Below are 20,634 nucleotides of genomic sequence, written 5' to 3'. Positions count from 1 at the left end.
AACTATGATTGATAAGTGAATTGTTCCCATTTTGAAACCCATACTTAAAGAAAATCAAACAATATAACTCGCAATCGCTTCTAATTTTGAATATGTGACAAACTTATACCGAAAATAAAACTTTGCATTCTAATTAATTAACATGTATATGTGATGTGAGATTGTGAAAATCTCGATGTATTATAGTTGAATTTGAAATAAGACAATTTGAATGAAATTAATCCAAAAAAAAGGAAAGGAAGATGGGTTTTTAAAATTAGAACGCGTTCATGATTCGATTCTTGTAATAAAAAAAAATTTTGAGAGATAAAAAATAAAAAAACAAAAAAAAAACAGTGAAACCAGTTATAATACGTGGAGAGAGATGCTATCGTGGCAAACAGGGACGATATAGTAAAACACCATTAAATGGTAATAAATCGCATGTAACACGCAGTTTTGTGAAAACTCAGCAACTGAGGGGCCCACGAAAGAAAATCCCGCATCAAGGTGCCGTGTGGTCCTTACAAATTTAGAATTTATTAGCTTTTTTGGCCGGAAAAAGATTTATTATTAGCCAAGCCTCCAAATTTAACTAAAAACGAGCCATCATCCACTCTAATCATCATCAATTCTGCTGGGACCCAACGGTTGTGATTATCCACAGCCAGAAAAATATTAACGGGAAAAGTATGAGATATTTCCCAGCTTTAATTTTTATATTGTCTGTCCAAATTAAATATTTTAATTTAATCTTTATCACCTCCTTCAGCACGCTCCACCTTTTTCTTTTCTTTTTTCTCTTTTTTTTTGGGTTGTATATACAGCCCACGATCATTCTTGTTTTGGCAGCCTATGCAAGCAACCGACAAAGGTTCTGACTTTAGGACATTTAATTATGAAAAATATAATTAGTAAAAGTGTTACACGGTACGTTTCCACATTTAAATTATATTTTTTCAGGTTATGCATAATTGTCAAAATATTATTCCATCAATTTATTTTTTTCAACTCAGAAGATGAATGAAGTGCAGAACATGAAAGTAAAAGAACATTCTAGTAGTCTTATATTGACAGCATAATAAAATAGACATTTACACTCTTGTTGACGTACGCAAGCTCTCAAATGTATGGAAACTTGATAAAGGTCAATTACCAAAAAACAGCTGGTGCTTGCTTGCAATGTTTGTTTTTGTTTACTATATAATGGTTTAAATTACAATGAATACGAACGATAGTCTAAACTACAATGATCTGCAAATTAAGGCCATTTTTTACTATTCACGGCATGTCGGGGCTTGCAATGTTTGTTTTATTTATATATTTTTTCCTAGTTCTATGGTTTCTTCAGATGCCAGCTCCAAACTGAGATATTAATAGCCCAAGAAGAAAGGTGGGAGAGTAGTTGTATTAATTTGATTTTGGTTGTGGTGGTTGTGGGGGGCACGTATCACATACATACATAGTCTTGTGCTATTTAAGCAGCAAGGGACATGATTGATTCATCTCCACCAAGTTTGTGCTAGTCATATTACAAATTAGTGAATTTCCGACATGAAGGGCCCAGACAAACTGAAAAAATTGACAACTTATATTTTTCTATAAAGCCTTTATTGCAATTCTGGTTGCGGAAATTCCCAACTTCTAACTTTTTTCAATGAGGGAATGGAAGTGATTTGCTGCATTCTGCAACTAGATTTTTCTTCTAAAACTGTCTTTAATTTTAATCTGAAATTACATACAAGAACAATATACACTTGTTCAACAACAATGGAAGTTATGGGACCTTACATTTCCTATATTTCCAATGTCCAGGAAAGAAAAATTTGGCCTGACTAGTCCCAAGACTCTCTCAACTAGTTCAAGGCTTCAAGAAAGTACAAACTGGCGCATCAAATGGGGTTATGTAGAACTGTGCAAAACCATGGATAGAAATATCCATTTCCCTCTGAAAAATTATATCTACAATGATGATGGAGTGCTCACATTCTTGTCTCATAGAAGTATGTTGTCGAGACCGCCAAACCTTCAACATCGTAAGTGCGAACCAGTCTCTGTCTCTTTCCAGGGCCCTCAAGCCAACAGAACTCCAAATGGAATGACACGGATTCTGCAACATTCTTTCCTACATCACATGGGCATCCCATGTACATACCTCCAGGCAAGAGAGTCATCTGGTAACCTCCAGCAAAGGTAACCAAATTGTCTGACTTGATACCCGTCCACGGCACAGTAGTGGTAACATCACCCGCAGCAGAGGTGGAAGTGATGCCCTGATATTATTTATGAACAGAAATTAGGGAAAATGAAAAGAGGAAGTAAAAGACTGATGCTTGAACAAAACATAAACCAACAATAATATGTATACAGTCCTTCCATTTTTCCTTTTTGGGAAATGAGTTCTTAGATCATCTAAATTTATATCAATGAGGCAAATCGGTTTAACATTCCCTGTTGTCTCGAAAAAGATTTGCTTCGAGTGGAAGATACCTGAATAATTTGGCCCTTATCATCCATCTCAAGTGATGTTACTGTATCAGCTTCAGCCATTGTTGATCCATACACACCACTTCGTTTTGTTATGGAATGACCTTTCCACTTACCAAGAAATGGAACAATCCTGTCTTTGTTTTCCTGAGTCCAATTTAAAAAAACATAATATAAGATACTGCACTCAGAAAGTAAAAATGTAATGCTAGTAAAAATAAAAAATTCCTCACTACTAGTTTTCTTTGTGAAATTTACCATATTATTGTCGAGGGAAGGAGGAAGAAGCACTCCATCTCCTCTTTCCTCAAGGAAGATGAGAAGCATTTCGACAATGCCTTTTGGGTCCATGATATGGAATGCTCTTACTCGCATATCTTTCTCTAGTGAATACAGACAACTCTCACATACAATAGAAGGCCGACGGGAAGGAAGCTTTAGATTTCTACACAATGAAGACAAATTGAAGAGACCAAGTAGTTTTAGTGTTAGTGAAACCCTTTTAGTTAGAAAAGCAATGGAGCTCCACCAATGATCATGAAAGAAAAGAAACAAAAATAGCTCAGACAAAATAATAAGAAACACCAGTGGACAAGAAATATGTGTATACACCAATTGCTACAATCCCACTGTTTAAGTTTTATCATAGAATCATGAAGAACATCTTTTGAGGGAGGAACCACTCACTTTGGTGAGTCTTCACCAGTGTCGTCTTCCCCAAGAACCCCTTGTCTTAGCACAGTTTCTAGCATGCCAGCGGTCTGGTACCTAAGAGAAAATGCTTTCTCATTGGCGAAGAATCCAATCTGCAGACTAATCACAATGGATATTCAACAGAAAACAATTGATCACAAAAACTAAGCTATAAACTATTTCACCAAGGGAAAATGATCTCCAGACACTGGTAAAACCTCACCTGTTGATATTTGTCCACAGTGAACATGTTGGTTTCTTTAATTCTGTATTCTGCCCATTCCAGCTCATCATCATCATATCCAGAAACAGATGTGCTTGATGAAGCTTGTTCAATATATAATCTACAAAGCATGACAGCATCAAGCCGTTTAGAATGGCAAAGCAAAAGTATGTGTTAGAATCAATAATATACCAAAGTTTATAAATGAATGACACTTGACACAATCAAAATATTTTATATTACATAAACAAATTTATTATTTTTTCTAATCCCTAATCTTTCCTTTTATCTTTTAGACTTTTACTTTTTAAATGTAATAAGTGGACCTGAAACTTACGTTTGAATGAGACTGATGAATTCATCTTCCCCGTAAGAGCTAGCTGACAGCTTCGTATTCACTTTATGCAGTAGATTCCCAACAGCATCAAATTGCTACAAAATCACTCAAACTAATAAATAATCTGAAATCACACAACCCACCCAGGCGCCCAGACCCGCCTAGCGCCTAGGCGGCCGCCTAGGCCGATTCTTCGAACACTTAATTCATCTGTTTGACTACCCAGAAAATGTAGGAGAAAGGAGATAAAACAGAGCAAAAAGACAAATTCAATCTCTCATTACCAAACCCAGAAAACCAATAACTCAACGAATAGAGCTAACTACATGCATTTTTCTCAGAAAGTTAAATAATTTGCCATCTTGACAAACACAACATAAAACAAAAGACTGAATTTCTCTACTTTTCTTGCATTTACTTAGCCATAGCAACCATATTTAACTCAAATTTTGTAGTGCAAACTAGATACTTACAAAGAAGGAGCCATTCCACTTGCCCAAGTTGAGGTTAACGAAGCGGCGAAGATTGTCAATGCTCATGGCTTCGTCACTGAGCTTTTGAGCTTCATCTTGTTCTGTGGTGGACGAGGAGGAGTTGGTAGCTCGGATTCTGGGACTCCGAAGTGTAAAATTGGAGTGAGAAAACGGGTCTGGGCTGTAAAGTTTTGTGGTAAAGAGTTGGATTTTGTTGAGGTTTGATGGGTTGGGAATGGGCGGCAGTGAAAGCGAACAGCAGTAAGTGGAAGCCATGTAAGCAAAGGCAAGGAGGAGTTCCGAGGAAGTGTGAGGAGCTCAGAGCAGAGAAGAAGCTGATCTGTTTTATCTTATCTCGCAATGGGTTATTAAAGATATTTCAAAGGCCCAACTTCAGAGGCCTATTTCAAACCAAGGTTAACTTACGATCAGTCTACTTTCCAAACCCAACAAAGTCGTCCAATAAAGCCATTTAAAAAAAGTTGCTGATTTTTCTACTCCCTTTTTGTTCATCACTTACACTCAATTTCGTTTTTTAATACTTTTTATTGTAACATAAAAAGAAGTGTAAGTCGACAAAAAAAATTAGTGGGAACATACAATTTTTGGACTACATTTAGCTCTACGACTGGAAATGACCTTATAAGCCCAAGCTAGATAACATGTGAGTGAGTAGCCTGCTGAACTTCCATGAATGAAGTTGAGGTCAATGAAGGGTCATTTATAGTTCGGGTTGGGCCAGTGCTTGTGGGAAATGACCCTTCAATTTCATTTCACTGCTCACTCCTTGTATTCGCTTCTTGCTCAAATTCCTATGCACTCCTCTCTACGCCAACGAGCTCTTCGTTTTCCTTTTCCATACTCTGAGCTCACAAACTATCTAGCTAAACAATTATGAACCATAACAAACAATCATAACTCGAATCAGTCACATCTCATAGCTCAATCCATAATAGGTGTCCATCGATCTAGATCTCATGCTACACGACCCCACTATTTTGCTTTCATTTTTTCAGTAGAATATGTATGAATTGCTTTTGAAACTATATGATCCTAACTAAAATTTTAAGTATGATCTGCATATATTATGTGATTTCTTAGCTCCAGACACTAATTGAACAAATGAAATTGTAGGTATCCATCAGTATACTGTTTTCCTTTCATTTTTTGAGTAGAATATGTATGAATTTCCTTTGAAATTAGATGATCCCAAGTGAAATTGTATATGTATGATATGCATATATTGTGTGATTTCTTACCTCCAGACACTAATTGAACACGTGATTAGTTCGTGGGCGGTCAAAGGACTATGAGTTTTTCTCATAGAAGGCTTCTTTTGATAGTTGGGATGTGATGCGGTTCTCTTTCTGGGTCTACTGTGTTGGTGTTTAGTTGATTTTTTTTTTTGTTCTTGTAACGGTCTTTTGTGGTCTGGATCGGACTCTCTTATTAGTCTTTGGCATGTGTAGTACTCTTTTCTACAATGGGGTTTGTCCCAAGTAGTTTCCTAGGAAGGTTTTAATGAGTCTTTGAGTTTTTTTTTCTAAAAAAACCATATTATAATGTTTCTTTATAATAGTAATGCTATAAATGGGGATTGCTATAAATTATAATATGTATATATATATAACAATGATTGAACAAAAGTGTTGTATTTTGGTTTTATTTAATTAAATGTGTTCATGCATGGATCACACCCAAAGCTTAAGCAACTAGTGTTGCCAGCGTGAAACAGAATACAGAAGACTGGAATATGCAAGGCCTTTGGTTTCTTGAAAGACCTTGAATCGCTGACAATGCCTAGCATCAAATCTCTCGCATATGTCATGGAGCAGATTTTCAAAAACTGCAACAATTACTTCAGGAAACTAAAGATCATGGGTACTTGCCAGATTCTGGAAAGCTTTGCCCCGAAGCTAGTTGCATATCTTCCAACAGCCTCCGGTTCACAAAGCTCATGACGCTTTGATCATTATATTGGACGGCTTACAACACCTGGAAGTCCTAAACACATCACATTTTACTTGTGATTGAAGTCCCTCCGCCTCCTGAGTCTAAAAGAATTCCTCCTAATCCTAGAAGGATACTTGAAAAGCTCGACCAGATAATTCTTGACAAGGCTTCTCAGTTGCGAAAATTCATAACATGCATGCATGTCCATCGCACAATGTGCCGAATGACCAAAAATGAGAGGGGAATCTTGGGATGACATGAATATGGAGTATGGCTATGGAAAGAGGATGAGGTGTACTCCCTTAATTGCTATTTGATTACAGCATGAGCAATACAGGATCATATGAGACTAATTAGTTAAAAGCTGCCCTACCATGAAATGTAATAACGCTAAAAACACAGAGAGAGAGAGTGAGAGAGAGAGAGAGAGTTGTTAGGGATGTGGAAATCAAACTTCATATCAATAAGATCCAATCTGTTCCCCAATATCCTTGTACTCATCATTGGTTATGCCCCCAACATCATCCTCATCTTGATGATATTCAGGCTTCACACGCCGAACAGGGATTGTAACAGAGTACACTGTGCCTAGGTCTTCATCTGTTGAGACACTAAGTTGGACATTATCCTGTGACTCTATTTCCACGAAATCGGATAGAGCACCAACAATGTTGCTCACAATCTTCTCCTTGGCGTCATCAGTTACTGCGCATCGATCAGAGAAGAGGATCATCTGCAACCGCTGCTTGGCAATCTTTGCATTAGAATTCCTTCTTGTCGATGGTGAAGGGAACACTATCTTCCATGCCAAGTTTAAACGCTCAAAAAAGCTCATGTTTATAGCATGGAGGAGAAAGCCCTCTGTTTCCTGCCTTAAAGGTCCGGGAAAGGGTTCACTGTTTTCTGCAATCCCAAATGGTTGGCTACAGTGGCACTTAGACTTGTAGCCTTCCAGATTTAAGGACGTTTGGATCATCATCCGTAAACTACCTCCTCCATTAAAACCCTTCAGTGTTACCTGAAATATGAATAGTTGCATAAAATCAAATTCCTGCAATTGAAGCCCTAGGCAGCATTAGATATTAGACATGAATGTTCATTAATCTATAATATCATAGAATTCAGTAAAAGCATCACAAAACTCAATGAAAGAAAGAACTAGGAGCTAAGCATTACTCTCCTAAGTCTTAAACCCCGGTTGAGGCATTCTTTAAATGGAATCTGAAAAATTAGTCAAATCCAAATTTCTAAAATCTACTTGACAGAAGGGAAGGGAACTCAAAATCAATAGGTAAAATATTCACAGCACAACCACATAATGAAAGCTTTAACAAATTTGCCGGAGATTACTAGAACTACTACTTTCAGTATTAATTTTATTACATTGACAGACAAACAACAAGCGGAACTGAGAAATACACCAAAACAACCCCAGCAGGCATAGAAAACCAAATTTTCAACCAGATTTGCAAATGGCCAGCAATGCATGAGAAAATTGGAGCTAACTCGTGAGACCCAGTTGGATAATGCATGAAATTTGAAATCTTTTGCAGCATGCCCTGGAGGGTTGGAGAGAGCTTCACAGATAGTGGTGCAAGATAAAAGGGAAAATGCAAACCTTGGAGGGCTTGAGAGAGCTTCCCAGAGAGTGGTGCTTAAAAGGGCAATAACCCAATATTGCAGAGATCCCCAATTCACCAGAAATCGCCATTTATCTTCAGAAATTATATGAACTGGGTTTTGTTTCTCTCACAGCTGAAGAGTGTGGTGTTCAGGGCTTGGGTGTTAAAACAGTCGAAACGGAAGAGAGGGAAACTCGCCGAGGTTATTCTTGTAATTTTCTATATACATTTCGGTACTTTAGGCATGACAAATTTCCATTTTGACGATTTTGCCCTTATAGATTGCTGACTGTTCAAGGACACTTCTACACTTTTGTCACGGGGGCACATGTGAGGAAATTCTCTTTCTTTTTTTCGTCTAAATATTAAAACTTTAGAGAATTGATATTTGACATTTCCAAAAAAGTTATTGTGCAATCCTCCTCTTCTTTTATAAAAACACAAAAGAGGAGTGCATAATCACTTTTTTGAAGTGTGGATAATAATTTTAAATTTTTTAAATCGTAATTACGTAATTAAATATTCAATAATCCACAATTTATATAAATTGTCTAAAAATGTTGTTGATTTTGAATTGATAAACACCCCTACTCGGCAATTTACAAGGACAAAATTGCCCAAATTAATTAAGCGATATATAGATAAGGTATTATATCACTTATCAGCCTGCATATATTATATGAATTCCGAAATCAGATAAACATTTACTTGATCAATATATAAACCATATCCAATTCCTTTTCAAGAAGCAACAATTGACATTCACAACCATTCAAATCTTACCAAATGCTACTACTACTTGTATGACAATAATGATCCACTCTTATACATATGATTTAAAGAGATCAACGTCCCACATTAAAGGTAGGCTTAGGGAAATCACAGTAGCGGATAGAAATATGAACATTTGAGCTGAGGGTAAGGAATTAGGAGAAGCAGCATTTGTAGATGGAGCAAGTGCTGGAGCAGGCGGGAGCTGCTTCTGATCTTGGAGGGCAACCAGAGCCAGTCTCATGCCGTGGAAGCAGTAGCCTCCGCCGGAGAGGAAGTAATAGGGCCTGTCCTCCGTTAGTTGATACACATCTCGGCCGCCCCGGGTTATGTTCTTCATGAAGCCTTTGTCATTGCAGCTTTCAAAGCTGCTCTTGTTCACCTCCAGCACATTGTAATACCGCTCGTCAAAATTGAATACTTGCAAACACAAGATGAACAAAGTCAGTCACTTTATTTTCATTTTTATTATATGTTTTAAGAAAAATAAAAAGGCAAAATGCAAGAGAAGAAGACATGACTCCCAAGTATTAATAGCTAAGATAAGCCAAAAAAATCAGGTTACTTGGCAAGTTGGGCAAAAAAGGCTACGAAAGGGAAAATTATACTAAAACCGCCACATTAATAAATATTTATTGTCTCGATTAAGACTCATAACAAGTTCACATTTTATACTAAAACTACCACGTTAATAAATGTTTATTGTATCGATTAAGACTCATAACAAGTTCACATTAATAACTCTTTCAAACGTTTAAACTATCGTTTGTATAAATAAAAAAGTTTGATGTAATCAAAATTCAAACTAAACCAACCTCTCTAATAAATCAGTGTTGCACAGCTAATTTATCAAAACGCAACGCTCTTATTTATGCTTTGTGAAATGTACGTATTTTTAAAATTCCAACCACAGGAAAATGTTGAATTTAAATGTATGAGAAACTACATAATTAGATTATAGACGGTCCAAAAATAAGAAAGAAAAGAGAAAGAGAAGGAGGTGATTATATAAAAATTAGAAACGTACTGAGCCATTCGCCGACGTAAAAGTGCTCATTGGCGGACCACTCGGTGTAATTCACGTTCGTGTTCCATCCTTGTGCGCCTCCCACCTTATGCAGCACGCCGTTTGCAGACGTCATGAGCCACCCCACCGTAATCGCCGTGATCACCACCGCACCCCATCTAAACCCTGCTAAGCTGCAACTGTAATTGCTCCTCATCACCATTTTCATTGCTAATTTCTCTCTAATTAAGTTTAAGTTCTTGTTTGGCTGATGGTATTTGTAGAGGGAGGGAGGGAAGGTTCAGATTCAGCAGCCTCGAGAGAAACGTGTAGTCTTCTTCTCTTTAGCTCAAGCTACGAGGACATGAATCAGATATCTCTACTGGCGCAGAAGGGCGTTTTGGTGTTATCAATGACGTGGCAGGAGGGGATTGGTTGGAAAAATGAGTTTACGGTTGGTTGGTGGGGTCCAGCTCAACTCCCATCCTATGAAGAATATGTTTCAGACTGAGTGAGTGTGAGTGCGTTGGCGTAACTGGTTCAGTGAAGAACAAGGCTTCTAAAAGCAAGCCACGTGCTACTCGCTACTTGTCACTGTAAAATAAATAAATAAAGCACCAAACAGATTCGCAAGAATTTGATTTTACATTCAACAGTAAGTAAATAAAGCAATAAAAATAAAGCCGGCCAAAAATTTAAAGAAAAAAGCAAGAAAATAAAGCATAAGATAGAGAGAGGCTCTCATATGCTCTGATACCAAAACTTCCAAAACAAAATAAAGGAATGAAAAGAATAATCCTTAGCTTTACTATATGGTTCGGATGAGGAGGGATTTGTCACTGACACCCAAGAGCTTTCTTTGCACACCCGAAGAGTTCTAATTGAGTTGAATTTGGTTTAGTTAAACCAAAATTAGGAGATCAAACTTTACTTAACTTCCTACTGTGAATCCACCATAAGAGATTAGTGAGAGAATTTCCATCATCAAAACCCTTCAAGCTCCTAATCTTCTCCAAAGCACCTTCTTTATCATAGATCCCTTGAACACAATGCACAAACCCTTTCCACCCTTCACCGACTCCCTCTCCTTCCCTATGGAGAGTTGGCAACGTCCAATTCACAACTTCCCTAGCAAAGCCAACATCAGAAAACAAAACCTCAGTGATGGGCGAAATGGGTAGCATTTGAATTCCAAGCCTGATCTCTACCAAAGTCCACTGTCTCTCTTGGTTGACCACACAACTCCCACCATCCTATTTTCCCTTGTGAAATCTTTCTCATAAATTTTGTTGCCTCCCTCTCTTACATGCCACCACATTTGAGCTGCCTGAATTTCCAACGCGGCAAGCATTGATCCGGTGGCCTCAAGTTGAGTGTCTCCGTAGGCCTTCCCCATCATAGCAGCTGAGTAGTAGGCATTTACTGCCTCACTTGTGCTCTCTTGGTTCCTCCCGTCGGCAAATTCGGTTAAGCCTCCTGCCCATGAGTGCAGTTTGTATAGATCAAAGGATCTCAGACGCGGATAAAGCAAATTTGATAGCTTGCCCTTGTTAATAAAATCCTCCACAAGGGAATATGCTTGGGGCTTGTACTTGGCCCCCCATGCAGGCTCAATCTTTGCAAGCACTGAAACACCATAAACAAAGTACCCCAGATGGAAATGGTGATCATTATAAATTCCAAATCCAAAATCTGCTCCAGAATCAGTTGATCCTTGTTTAGTAATAAGTCCACCCCATTTTGCATCATACAAAAAACCATTGTCACTAAAAGTACCCTCCAACCATGGCTCAATTGTCTCAATCAAGAATTTCTTAATTGATGGAATCACATCAAGACAAGCCACCTCCTCAGCAATCAAAGCCAATCTTGCTGCTCTAGCAATCAATTTCCCATAAAAATATGAAGATGTAGTTGTTATTTCTGCTGAGTTTAGAGCCTCAACGTCCCGACGAAGGGCAGATATAATTTCAGAGTAAAAATTTTCTTTGATGCCTCCAACTGAATGCCAAGTGATTGGAACAGGCTTTGGTTGTAACACCCATGAATCACCAACAATACCAACCAGATCACCATCAATGCTTTTGTACTTAAAATCCTTCAAAACAGTAGCATGAGATAGGAGCTGCAGATGGAGAGGATGAGCTAGCATAAGCAAATCTCCAGGTCCATTATTTTCCCATTTATATCCCAAAGTATACGGCTTTCCAAGCACGGCTGCACCAGAAGTCGGATAACAAGTACTGAACTGGTCAAGAATTGCTTCAGATTTTGGATCAGAATCCGGCAATACCGCAACTCGAACAATCCCAGAAAACTCACCAAACGTTAAGGTTGATGTGGTGCTGTCAGTCAAGCCAATTGGGGAGGAGGTGTATATTAGCCATGTCTGATTGTTTTCGAGCTTGATGGTGACCTTGGTGTTTGAGTCACTTGATAATGATGATGAGGAGGAGAGAATTGTATAATTGGTTGATATGGAAACCGCAGTGGGGGTATAAACAAAGCATGTGACAAAGGGACTTCCGCGGACGAGAAAGAAGCGGAGGTGGGAGGAGGGAAAGTCTAAAGTAACACTGAGATCATTGAAGTCGGATATTACATGGTGGTGGTTGTTATTCGGATCTTGGAAGGTGCTGGTTTGTGAGGCAGAGATGGTGAGGTCAGGTGTGAAGGGTTGAGATATGAATGCTGAGGTGTAGGAGAGAGATGGGTAAGAGAGAGATAGAGAGGAGGATGCTGATCTGATGGTGTAGGGGTGGAAGTACTCAGGCTGGTCCCCATTCTTGAGAGCAAAGTTTTGGAAGAAAGAGTTGGTGGGGAGTGGGGTTGTGAGGAGGTTCGGGGTGAAAAAGTTCGAAGGCTCGGGCAGGACTGTGGATTGAGTTGCTGGGAAGAGGAAAGGGGCGGGGGTGCCCTGTGGGATCAAGAGAGTAAAACAGACTATGGAGAGGATGAGAGCAAGAGAATTGAGCATCCTTGCCATGATGACGCCTTTGGTAAATTTGTTTTGAATTAGTCTGGAGTTTATTACTGTAAGTTAGAAAAACTCTCGTCTAAAACTCAGTCATTAACTTACAGATCGTTAATTACCTAAAAAAATGTAAATACTAAGACCAAGTTCAATGGTGCTACATGCATCTTTAATCAAATGTCGTTTCCTCTCCCCCTCTCTTTAATCAAATGTCGTTTCCTAAATCAGTGGCCTAATTTTTCTAACAAACATAGGGAAGCAAGTAGAAAAGGCACATGCAGCTCCATGCTTAAAGGGCCACCACATAAACTACAATTGATTTCAACAACTCACTATGACTTCAGTAATCAACGCATGTAAATACTCCAATAAATAAAAGTATTCAAAGTCATCAACTAACTCAATCAAAAAACTTTTTCTCCAATTTCTGATCAACTACACCAAGGTGAAATTAAAAACAACACCAATAAATCACAAACCCCAAAAACCAAAAGAAATTAAATCGAATGTAAAGTAGAAGGCAGCTCAATTTCCCTCACAAATTAATTGCTTAGCTTATAGCTAGAAGAAATGTCTAGTTTTGATTTGGATATCCTCACTGTTTTGTGATTGTGACATCTCCATCAATGCTAGCTCAAGTTATCAGCACTCTCAGCACTTAACAGAACCGAACCAATGCATCCCACATTGCACCAATGGCAAAAACGGCAGGTAAAACAAATTGGGATCTGTAAGCAGGTGTTAGAGCACTGCTCTTGCTCTTCAATGGGGCAGCTGAGGGAGGTGGAGGCGGGTTTTCGACTTTAACCGCAAGCTTCATGCCACCATAGCAGAACCCGTTGCCACTTATGAAATAGTAGTGCCTGGTCACATTCAGTGGAACCACATCTCTTCCAGCTCCAGTAGTCCAGTTGTGAAGGGGATGATCAGCATTGCATGACACATAGTCTGTCTGGTTCACCTCTAGAACATTCATTTGGTTCCTATCATAAACAAAAACTGGAAGAAAAGGAAGAAAAAAAACAGAATTACCAACTAGCTATATAGTAGCAAATTAATCTTTGGTGCTTATTTAAAATTCAACAGTCCAATGACATGAAAAGATACCAAGATTCCATCTTTGAAGTTTTCACATACAATAGTATGTACTTCTACCTTTTAAGAACTAACCAAAAGATACACTAAAATATGAAAGTAAATTGTTGTATAAGAAACATAAAATAAGACGGTGACCCCTTCCTCACACCAAAAGCTAAGAGGAAAGCAATAGAAAAAAGTTGCAGATCTGAATCAGCCAGGATGATACATGGAAAATACTAAAACATCAAACTAAAAAGAAAACCTTGTATACTATGGGATTTGAGGGTAATAGAGAAACACACTAACTCGCATTCAATGACATGAATAACCAATTTTTTTTTTTCTTTCCTTTCTTCTTTCCTACATGCATCATTTCAGTAGGCAAAACTGAGTTCTAACATAAGCTTTAAACATCAATAAACAAGATTCAGAACAACTATTTGGTAATCTGATAAATTCAAACTCTCTGTAACAAATTTGAACAAAGTAACTATTTTTCAAGGAATCAATTTTGCATAAGAAGACTAAAAGCAAAACCCATTAAGCAATTTCCAGATCTAAATTACTCAGCTGCAACATCAACCAAAATTGAGCTAAAAATAGAAACTTTGAGCTATGAATGACTAACAGAGAACAGAGAATAATAACAGAAGAAAATGAAGAAGTTAGTATGCAAAATGGATCTGAGAAAAGAGGAGCTTACAGAGCCAATCTCCATTGTAGAAGTGTTGGCCTTGAGCCCAGATAGTATAGTTTACATTGCTGGTCCACCCCTTGCTCCCTCCTCCCACTATAAATCGAGTAGCTGATACTTCCGGAACCATCACCAGCACAAAGCACAAGAGCACCACAAGCACCATAGCTGAGCCAGACCCAACCCCTCTTCTCAGTCCCTCCATTGCTCTCTTTCTCGCAGAGTCTAGCGGTTGCTCTGGAACACTCTGTCTGTCTAATAAGGCTCTCTGCTTTTTGGGCCTTTATGTTTCTTGCGTAGTTTGTTTTTGAGCTTATTATAAAGAAGAGGTTCACTTTTCAGATCTACAACTGCCATCGGCTACCTATCCTGATTATTTGGGTTACTATATAGAAATATTATACTCTTATTTTGAACTTGTATTAATATAAAATTTAGCAGAAAATAAAAAATGTTAAGGCTGTGGCTTTTCATAACACAACCTAAATCTCATTGTTAGTCATTAAAAAAGATTTAAGTGTTCTAGGATTACAGCGTTCAACCAGGTCAATGTGACAAACTTCTCCTCTCTAACTGTGGCATTGTGCTTCGTCTTTTTTGATACATGTGATATTGAAAAAGGGGAGAATCGAACTTAGGATCTCAGATACTTATTTTTACTTTTTAATTATGCTGTAAGTTAAATCCTAAACAAAAGACTGAAACTCTGCTTGAAATACATAAAATTCACTTCTTTTTATCTTTTGTGTTTGAGCCAGAGTTACTTGTGGGTTATAGATTTCTTAATAAACCAAACACTGAGAGAAGCAAAATTTGAAGACCCAAATTGTAACCAGTGCTGCAAGACACGCCTAAAACACCATATGCCACATGAAACAAGTCTTTCTACCAGTGATTAATAAGTAAAAGAAATGTGTAACAAAAAAAAGAGAGTAAAGAAATGGCCTTTTTTCTTGTGGGCTTATGCTAATAAATTTGCTAGGTTTGAAAATGGTTTGGGTGGGAAAGGGGAAAAAGTTAAAAAAAAGGCCACAATCAGTAGTGTCTTTCCATGTTTGACGATGATTGTAGTTTGTGGGATCATTATAATGACATGTTAGCATAAAACACACAAGTTTTCCCAAAAGTTGAACAATTTTAGGCACAATCTAATGGCTGTCTATCGATTATCAAATCTATTCAAGTTTGTGGACCAAGCAAAGATCAACCATCAAGAAGGCAAATCTATTTAGGGTTATGATAGGTGTCGTTGGCACGCTATAAAACATGTGGCCTTTTCAGATAAAGCACGCTACCCAAATCCAATCCAGCTGCTTTGGCTGTACAGGGTTTTGTTTTTTAAATCTTATTTTATAGTTTTTTAATAAATAGGGCAAGCTGGAACTTCAACAGCAAAACGTTGTGGTTGGGTTTCCATACCCGAGTCCTTCTATAGCGAGTTTCTGATCTAAGGAATATTAGATGAAATTCTATTTCTTAAACATTAAATTAAACTAACCAATTTGATCAAACGGTAAAAACTAAGGCCTCATCGCTATAGAATTCTACATCCATATCCAACATTTTGGGCCAAGATACTTTACATTCAAGACTTTCAAGTTGAGGTGGGCTTGAGCTTGCAATACTATATATACACTGCATACGGCCTGTGCTTATTATAAATCAATATTTAATCATACAATACAACAATAACATGTCTTAAGCATCCACATAAAGTAGAAAATTACAGATAGCAGCATCTAAGCAAAACACAAATTTCTGTACGTCAATAAGAATGAATAGATATTGAAGACAAGCTTTCTCAGTCCAGCCTTCTTAACAAGTATTCAACTTGAACTTCCTTTGTCATTGGCATGATCCAATCCCCATATAAATCTGCAACCAAGGTCGGTTGTATCTTATAAACCAGGTCGGTTTTCTCTTTTTCCTCTTTGTACAAGGTCACCTCTTGCCCATAAGTTTTGGCCTTCATTTCTACCCTCTTTATGATTGCCTCCTCGACCGTTGGATATGTCAACAAAGCCATCACCTTCTCCCTGTTCTGAAAAATCAAACACCACCAGCATAAGGAAAACTGACTCAGCTCGCGAAACATTCAAAACTGCTTATGACAGTGGCATGCAGCAAATGCATTCATGAACATGTACCTGTTCGATAATGGCAGCTTCATAGGACTTTGGATTGGATCGAAACTTACACTCTGCTACAAATTTACCATAGTGGATTCTCTTTGACAGAGCCTGCCATCATCATAGGACACCCCCAGTCAGCATTATGCTACTTAAAAAACTACTTTCGATTAATTACTGAATCTATTAGAGAGGAGCAATACGGGACTACTAAGGTCAAGAGCAAAAATCACATGCATAAAAAAGGTTATTGCATATTTTGTCTTCCAAATTGAACTAGAAATGTATTGTGATGGGATATATCAGGTAAAATGAATACCTGCAAGCACATTGTATCACAAACAGCAGTTGATCCAAAATTACCATCATCTCCTTCCTTCACCAGTCTTGGAAGAATATCTCTGAAGTACATTTCCCAAACTTTGTGATTTATATTAATTGAATTGGCAATGGGATGTAGTACCTGTTTGCAAGTCGGACGTATACGTAATTATATCTCCAAAATGAAAGGGGTTAAAACTCATACAAAACAAGAGCAAAAACTGGTGCTACCACACAGGAAAGGTTTTACAAATAGGGCAGATTCAGAGATTGGGGAGATAAAAAGAAAGACTTCAACTTGCAGGGCTAAATCCTTGTAGTGAATTCTCAGTTAAACAATGACCCACAAGTAATTGTTTCTTTTACTGTTATGCATCAGTGTTAGATTTTTACATTTCAAAATTTCGAGTAGAATCATGTTGTTCTGAATAAATTTTGTACTTCAAACAGATACACATGATTGACTACCATTTTAAATTGATCTAATAATGGTAAAGAACAAGTATCTCTAAAATAGTGTCAGGTAAACTGTTTTTGAGTATCTCTAAAATAATGGTATACGCCATGCAAATTTCTGTGACCATGTTGAAAACACCAGCTAAAGAAAGGAAAAAAAAACCCTGCTGAGCACAATTTTTTCAATCACAATTAACCCATCCAAGTACGTTATTTACAAGAACTATTTCAAATGTGTTTCCTAGTTTGGCCCTTAAGTAAAGATATCCACAAGCTTGGACATAACCAACCTTATTGTTCCTAATGAATGCATGTTATATTTTACCTGAGGGTAGTGCAGAGGTGGCAACACTGGTTCAGGTAGGACATCCGGAAAGAAAGGGTGCTCATCAGGACTGCTGTATCTACCAACCTAATTGCAACGCAAAGTCAATAAGAAAGCCAGCAATAATACTTTCTTCAATTATTCTTAGTGTTCATATTAAGGTTTAACATACCTGACCATGAAGTTTTTCTGTTTCTTGAAGAATGTATTCTACCAAGGAGCCGTGGAACCCGGCCATAGGGAAAGCATTGGAGTCATAAGTAGGCATATTATGACAATATTGAGCTCTCTCTAAAAGGCCAAAAATTATGCTATCCTCCTGCCGGATTAATGAATGTCTTATACCTTCTAGGATTAAATTATCAGTTTCATCCACCCTCTTCTTTGTAGCAAATGATCTACATAAATTGGCAGCCTAGTGTTAGAATCGGGCCATAGTAAACTGAAAGCAAGATGCTTTTTAACCCATCCAATAATGATAATCAATAATATGCATTTATATGATGACCAATGGAGTTGAGTGGCTAGAAGCATACTTTTCCATGCAGATGCATCTATAAACATATGCAGCAAGACATGCCAGAAATCATAACAATTTGGCCTAACATAATTATTTGAAGTACTTTGAACTTCAGGACTTCATGATATTTCTCATGGTTAGATCGAAGACGAATTAATCCAAAAGTACTTTGACTGTATTACAAAATAAATAATAAGCTAAGCTGCCATTCCTAAAAAAGAACCGCTCTGACTTCATAGTATCTGTGAATTATTATTGAATCCTAGACTTGCATACAATCATACATTTGAAGAAATCATGTTATGCATTTCATTTGGGAATATATTAAATTATTAGAAAATTTAATCAGCAGTCAATACAGTTTAAATGAATTGGAGTACTGGGCAATCGGCATAATTGCATACATGTTATGTGCACAACAAAATAAAGCATGGCCATTTCCAAAAACAGATGAACAGTACAAAAGCAGAAGACTTGAAGAGCAGAAAATATAGAGACGTCTCTTGAAAACAGAATAATCCATAGATCCATAAAGGGTCAACAAACTATATTGTGAAGACCAAAATTTTTAGAGAAAAGGGTTGCCGTATTTGTACCCAATGGAAGTTGCAGAAGCCTGAACAGATAAAGTTCCTTTCTTTGGTAAGCCTGAATTGAGGCAGGTAAAGCTGTTAGATTGCATTGCTTTCAATGGCAATATGTGATTGATTCTTGAATTAGAAGCATGGGGAACTGAAAGAGTGGCAGGAGAGGAGGCCATTAACAGCTTAGCCTCCATTGAAAACAGAGAGAAAGAACAACACAAAAGAAAGAGAGATGATGATTCAGAAAACCAGGCCAAAATCAAAAGAGAAAAGAAAGAATGAAGGTGTTGGAAATCTGATGCGGGAAGGGGGTAGGTGTAGAGGTTGAATTGGTGGGTAGGTTGAAGAGGCGCACGCGCCCAAGAAAAATATGACCGATTCTCCTTGCGTGTAGTGCTTTGAGACTTTTGCCTTTAATTGTTCTGTTTGATGTCACAGGATGTGGGGCACCTAAGCTTTGAGTCTGTGATTGCCTGTGGTTGCGTAGATAGAATCGTAGTGCAGAACAAAACAAATAATGTTTCTCACCAACCCAATGGCTCGCACAGTTCTTCCTTTATTTTAAATGTGGAACATATTCTAGTGACAATTTGAGAATAGCAAGAACTAGGTTCACATGGGGTAGTTTAAGAAAAATAACAAAACAACAAGGTTCATGGGCTCTCCACCTTCATCCCTAAACTCTTATTATAAGACCATTCTGAGCTCAACAACTCTTTATACATATAATATTGACTGTTCACTTGGGTGTTCATTCTTTGTTTTCTTTATTGACTCGACATTTGCTTTACCTATGAGTTTAGTAGTGAAACAATCGATTAAGTAGAATATTAGGTAAGGTCACTAGGACTGAGATTATTGTTTGAGTGTTTTCTAGATGGAAATGTGTGGTGGGAATGAACTGACCAATTTTTTGGTCAAGAATGGAAGGCAATTTGGCAAGTAAAATATTGAATGAAGTCCGAAAGTAATTAGTCCTTGTAATATAACACACTAGGACATAACCTAATGGGCCAACAAATTTTCTTTTAATGATCTCTACTTCAATCCATCAAAAATAGTAAATAGTAATTGACAAAAATATTTATACATATTTTCACCTGTCCTTATATAACCAAAATTTATACTCCCATAAGTAATATTTGAACATTATTATTTATACATTTTTTTTTTTTAAATGAAAATATTCTGAACTACTTTAATGTACGGAGAGGAGGATCGAACTCGTGTGCAAGAGGGCATGCACACTGACCTTGACCAACTAGCCAACTAACCTAATTCATATTTGCGAAAAACCAATTTGTTTAGATGAAAGCAAATTTGAGTGAATCTAGAAACTAGGCTGCAGCTCATCCTTCTTTAGCTTTTATTGGGTTGAGAACATAAATTGGGTCCGCTTAGGCCTTCTCCAACCCATGAGGGGCTAAACTCAAATTTTCCCCCTCCAAAAAGTGACTATTTGGGTTTTGCCCGGACTCAAATCGTTTTTTCTCCCAACCCTCCAGACTCAAATTTTAATTCCGCAACTTTATTAAATTGTTTAAGAATGGTTTAAGTCTAATTTTTTTTTTTATGGAAAACTTTTCTTCATTAATCTTTTTAAAAGAACGTCATAATTTAATTTTTTGAACAATTTGACTTAAAAAAAATTGAAATTCCATAAATTTAATTTTATTCCAAAAGTAAACACACAACATTAAAAAAAGAAACACACACAAGATAATTGAAACATAATTTAATTTCTTGTACTCACAACCGACTACTAACCCACCGTGTTTGGTGTCATCAAACATAAAGGAAAAGATGGTCTTGCCACGGTTATCCATTGAAAGCTTCAAATGATATGAAAAATATGAGAATGAATAAGATGATGTGCTTGAAATGATATCAAAAGTATGAGAATGAAAGGAGATTGATGAGATTGACAAAGGAAAAATAAATTGAGAAATAGATAAAATATTTTTGGTAGATTATTTGAGAAATGGATGGGTATTTATAGAGTTTGGA

At 37.3% G+C, this 20,634-nt stretch overlaps 5 protein-coding genes and 2 pseudogenes across 6 annotated transcripts; 1 reads left to right on the top strand and 6 right to left on the bottom strand.

Moving 5' to 3' along the window:
* Nucleotides 1-1,676: 1,676 nt before the first annotated feature.
* Nucleotides 1,677-4,545, bottom strand: LOC110755565 (glutamate NMDA receptor subunit epsilon-1, putative (DUF3598)). Its single transcript, XM_021956794.2, has 7 exons — nucleotides 4,193-4,545; nucleotides 3,720-3,814; nucleotides 3,383-3,503; nucleotides 3,154-3,272; nucleotides 2,725-2,911; nucleotides 2,470-2,613; nucleotides 1,677-2,252 (listed from the first exon to the last, which is right to left on the bottom strand). Exons 1-7 carry the CDS (start codon nucleotides 4,466-4,468, stop codon nucleotides 1,962-1,964), a joined length of 1,233 nt encoding a protein of 410 aa, XP_021812486.1. The 5' UTR covers nucleotides 4,469-4,545; the 3' UTR covers nucleotides 1,677-1,961.
* A 1,329-nt stretch (nucleotides 4,546-5,874) lies between these two features.
* On the top strand, nucleotides 5,875-6,473 carry LOC148296093 (F-box/LRR-repeat protein At3g48880 pseudogene; annotated as a pseudogene).
* Nucleotides 5,956-7,955, bottom strand: LOC110755564 (cell division topological specificity factor homolog, chloroplastic-like). Of its 2 annotated transcripts, none has more exons than XM_088251081.1 (2): nucleotides 7,764-7,955; nucleotides 5,956-7,196 (listed from the first exon to the last, which is right to left on the bottom strand). In XM_088251081.1, the coding sequence occupies exons 1-2, from the start codon at nucleotides 7,854-7,856 to the stop codon at nucleotides 6,606-6,608; spliced, it is 684 nt and encodes a 227-aa protein (XP_088107207.1). In that variant the 5' UTR covers nucleotides 7,857-7,955; the 3' UTR covers nucleotides 5,956-6,605. The 2 variants fall into 2 exon arrangements, with proteins under 2 accessions (XP_088107207.1, XP_088107208.1); XM_088251082.1 differs by having other exon boundaries at nucleotides 5,956-7,163; nucleotides 7,764-7,951.
* Nucleotides 7,956-8,487: 532 nt separating this feature from the next.
* Nucleotides 8,488-9,776, bottom strand: LOC110755562 (early nodulin-like protein 20). The gene is made up of 2 exons (XM_021956791.2): nucleotides 9,566-9,776; nucleotides 8,488-8,958 (listed from the first exon to the last, which is right to left on the bottom strand). The coding sequence occupies exons 1-2, from the start codon at nucleotides 9,771-9,773 to the stop codon at nucleotides 8,591-8,593; spliced, it is 576 nt and encodes a 191-aa protein (XP_021812483.2). The 5' UTR covers nucleotides 9,774-9,776; the 3' UTR covers nucleotides 8,488-8,590.
* A 688-nt stretch (nucleotides 9,777-10,464) lies between these two features.
* Nucleotides 10,465-12,719, bottom strand: LOC110755560 (glucan endo-1,3-beta-D-glucosidase-like; annotated as a pseudogene).
* Nucleotides 12,720-12,857: 138 nt separating this feature from the next.
* On the bottom strand, nucleotides 12,858-14,655 carry LOC110755563 (early nodulin-like protein 17). Its single transcript, XM_021956792.2, has 2 exons — nucleotides 14,302-14,655; nucleotides 12,858-13,517 (listed from the first exon to the last, which is right to left on the bottom strand). The coding sequence occupies exons 1-2, from the start codon at nucleotides 14,495-14,497 to the stop codon at nucleotides 13,177-13,179; spliced, it is 537 nt and encodes a 178-aa protein (XP_021812484.1). The 5' UTR covers nucleotides 14,498-14,655; the 3' UTR covers nucleotides 12,858-13,176.
* Nucleotides 14,656-15,921: 1,266 nt separating this feature from the next.
* On the bottom strand, nucleotides 15,922-19,019 carry CM1 (chorismate mutase 1). The gene is made up of 6 exons (XM_021956789.2): nucleotides 18,640-19,019; nucleotides 17,696-17,921; nucleotides 17,524-17,610; nucleotides 16,741-16,884; nucleotides 16,440-16,532; nucleotides 15,922-16,333 (listed from the first exon to the last, which is right to left on the bottom strand). The coding sequence occupies exons 1-6, from the start codon at nucleotides 18,819-18,821 to the stop codon at nucleotides 16,094-16,096; spliced, it is 972 nt and encodes a 323-aa protein (XP_021812481.1). The 5' UTR covers nucleotides 18,822-19,019; the 3' UTR covers nucleotides 15,922-16,093.
* Nucleotides 19,020-20,634: the final 1,615 nt, after the last annotated feature.

Source organism: Prunus avium, chromosome 3 (genome assembly GCF_965620075.1).
Source record: "Prunus avium chromosome 3, drPruAviu1.hap1.1, whole genome shotgun sequence".
Taxonomy (NCBI): Eukaryota; Viridiplantae; Streptophyta; class Magnoliopsida; order Rosales; family Rosaceae; genus Prunus; species Prunus avium.
Note: the sequence above shows the minus strand (reverse complement) of the source record. Positions and strands in the feature narration are given on the sequence as shown.

Excerpts from the sequence above, each read along its gene's own strand:
- CM1 (XM_021956789.2), bottom strand. The coding sequence starts at position 18,821 with ATGGAGGCTAAGCTGTTAATGGCCTCCTCTCCTGCCACTCTTTCAGTT. Across the intron at positions 17,922-18,639 it reads GCTTCTGCAACTTCCATTGG|ATCATTTGCTACAAAGAAGA; the intron begins GTACAAATACGG and ends CAATTTATGTAG. Across the intron at positions 17,611-17,695 it reads CAGAAAAACTTCATGGTCAG|GTTGGTAGATACAGCAGTCC; the intron begins GTATGTTAAACC and ends CGTTGCAATTAG.
- LOC110755565 (XM_021956794.2), bottom strand. The coding sequence starts at position 4,468 with ATGGCTTCCACTTACTGCTGTTCGCTTTCACTGCCGCCCATTCCCAAC. Across the intron at positions 3,815-4,192 it reads AGTGGAATGGCTCCTTCTTT|CAATTTGATGCTGTTGGGAA; the intron begins GTAAGTATCTAG and ends GTGATTTTGTAG. Across the intron at positions 2,253-2,469 it reads ATAAGGGCCAAATTATTCAG|GGCATCACTTCCACCTCTGC; the intron begins GTATCTTCCACT and ends AAATAATATCAG.
- LOC110755562 (XM_021956791.2), bottom strand. The coding sequence starts at position 9,773 with ATGAAAATGGTGATGAGGAGCAATTACAGTTGCAGCTTAGCAGGGTTT. Across the intron at positions 8,959-9,565 it reads TTACGTCGGCGAATGGCTCA|TATTCAATTTTGACGAGCGG; the intron begins GTACGTTTCTAA and ends TGTGTTTGCAAG.
- LOC110755564 (XM_088251081.1), bottom strand. The coding sequence starts at position 7,856 with ATGGCGATTTCTGGTGAATTGGGGATCTCTGCAATATTGGGTTATTGC. Across the intron at positions 7,197-7,763 it reads GCTCTCTCAAGCCCTCCAAG|GAATTTGATTTTATGCAACT; the intron begins GTTTGCATTTTC and ends CTTCAATTGCAG.
- LOC110755563 (XM_021956792.2), bottom strand. The coding sequence starts at position 14,497 with ATGGAGGGACTGAGAAGAGGGGTTGGGTCTGGCTCAGCTATGGTGCTT. Across the intron at positions 13,518-14,301 it reads CTACAATGGAGATTGGCTCT|TTTTTGTTTATGATAGGAAC; the intron begins GTAAGCTCCTCT and ends CTTTTCTTCCAG.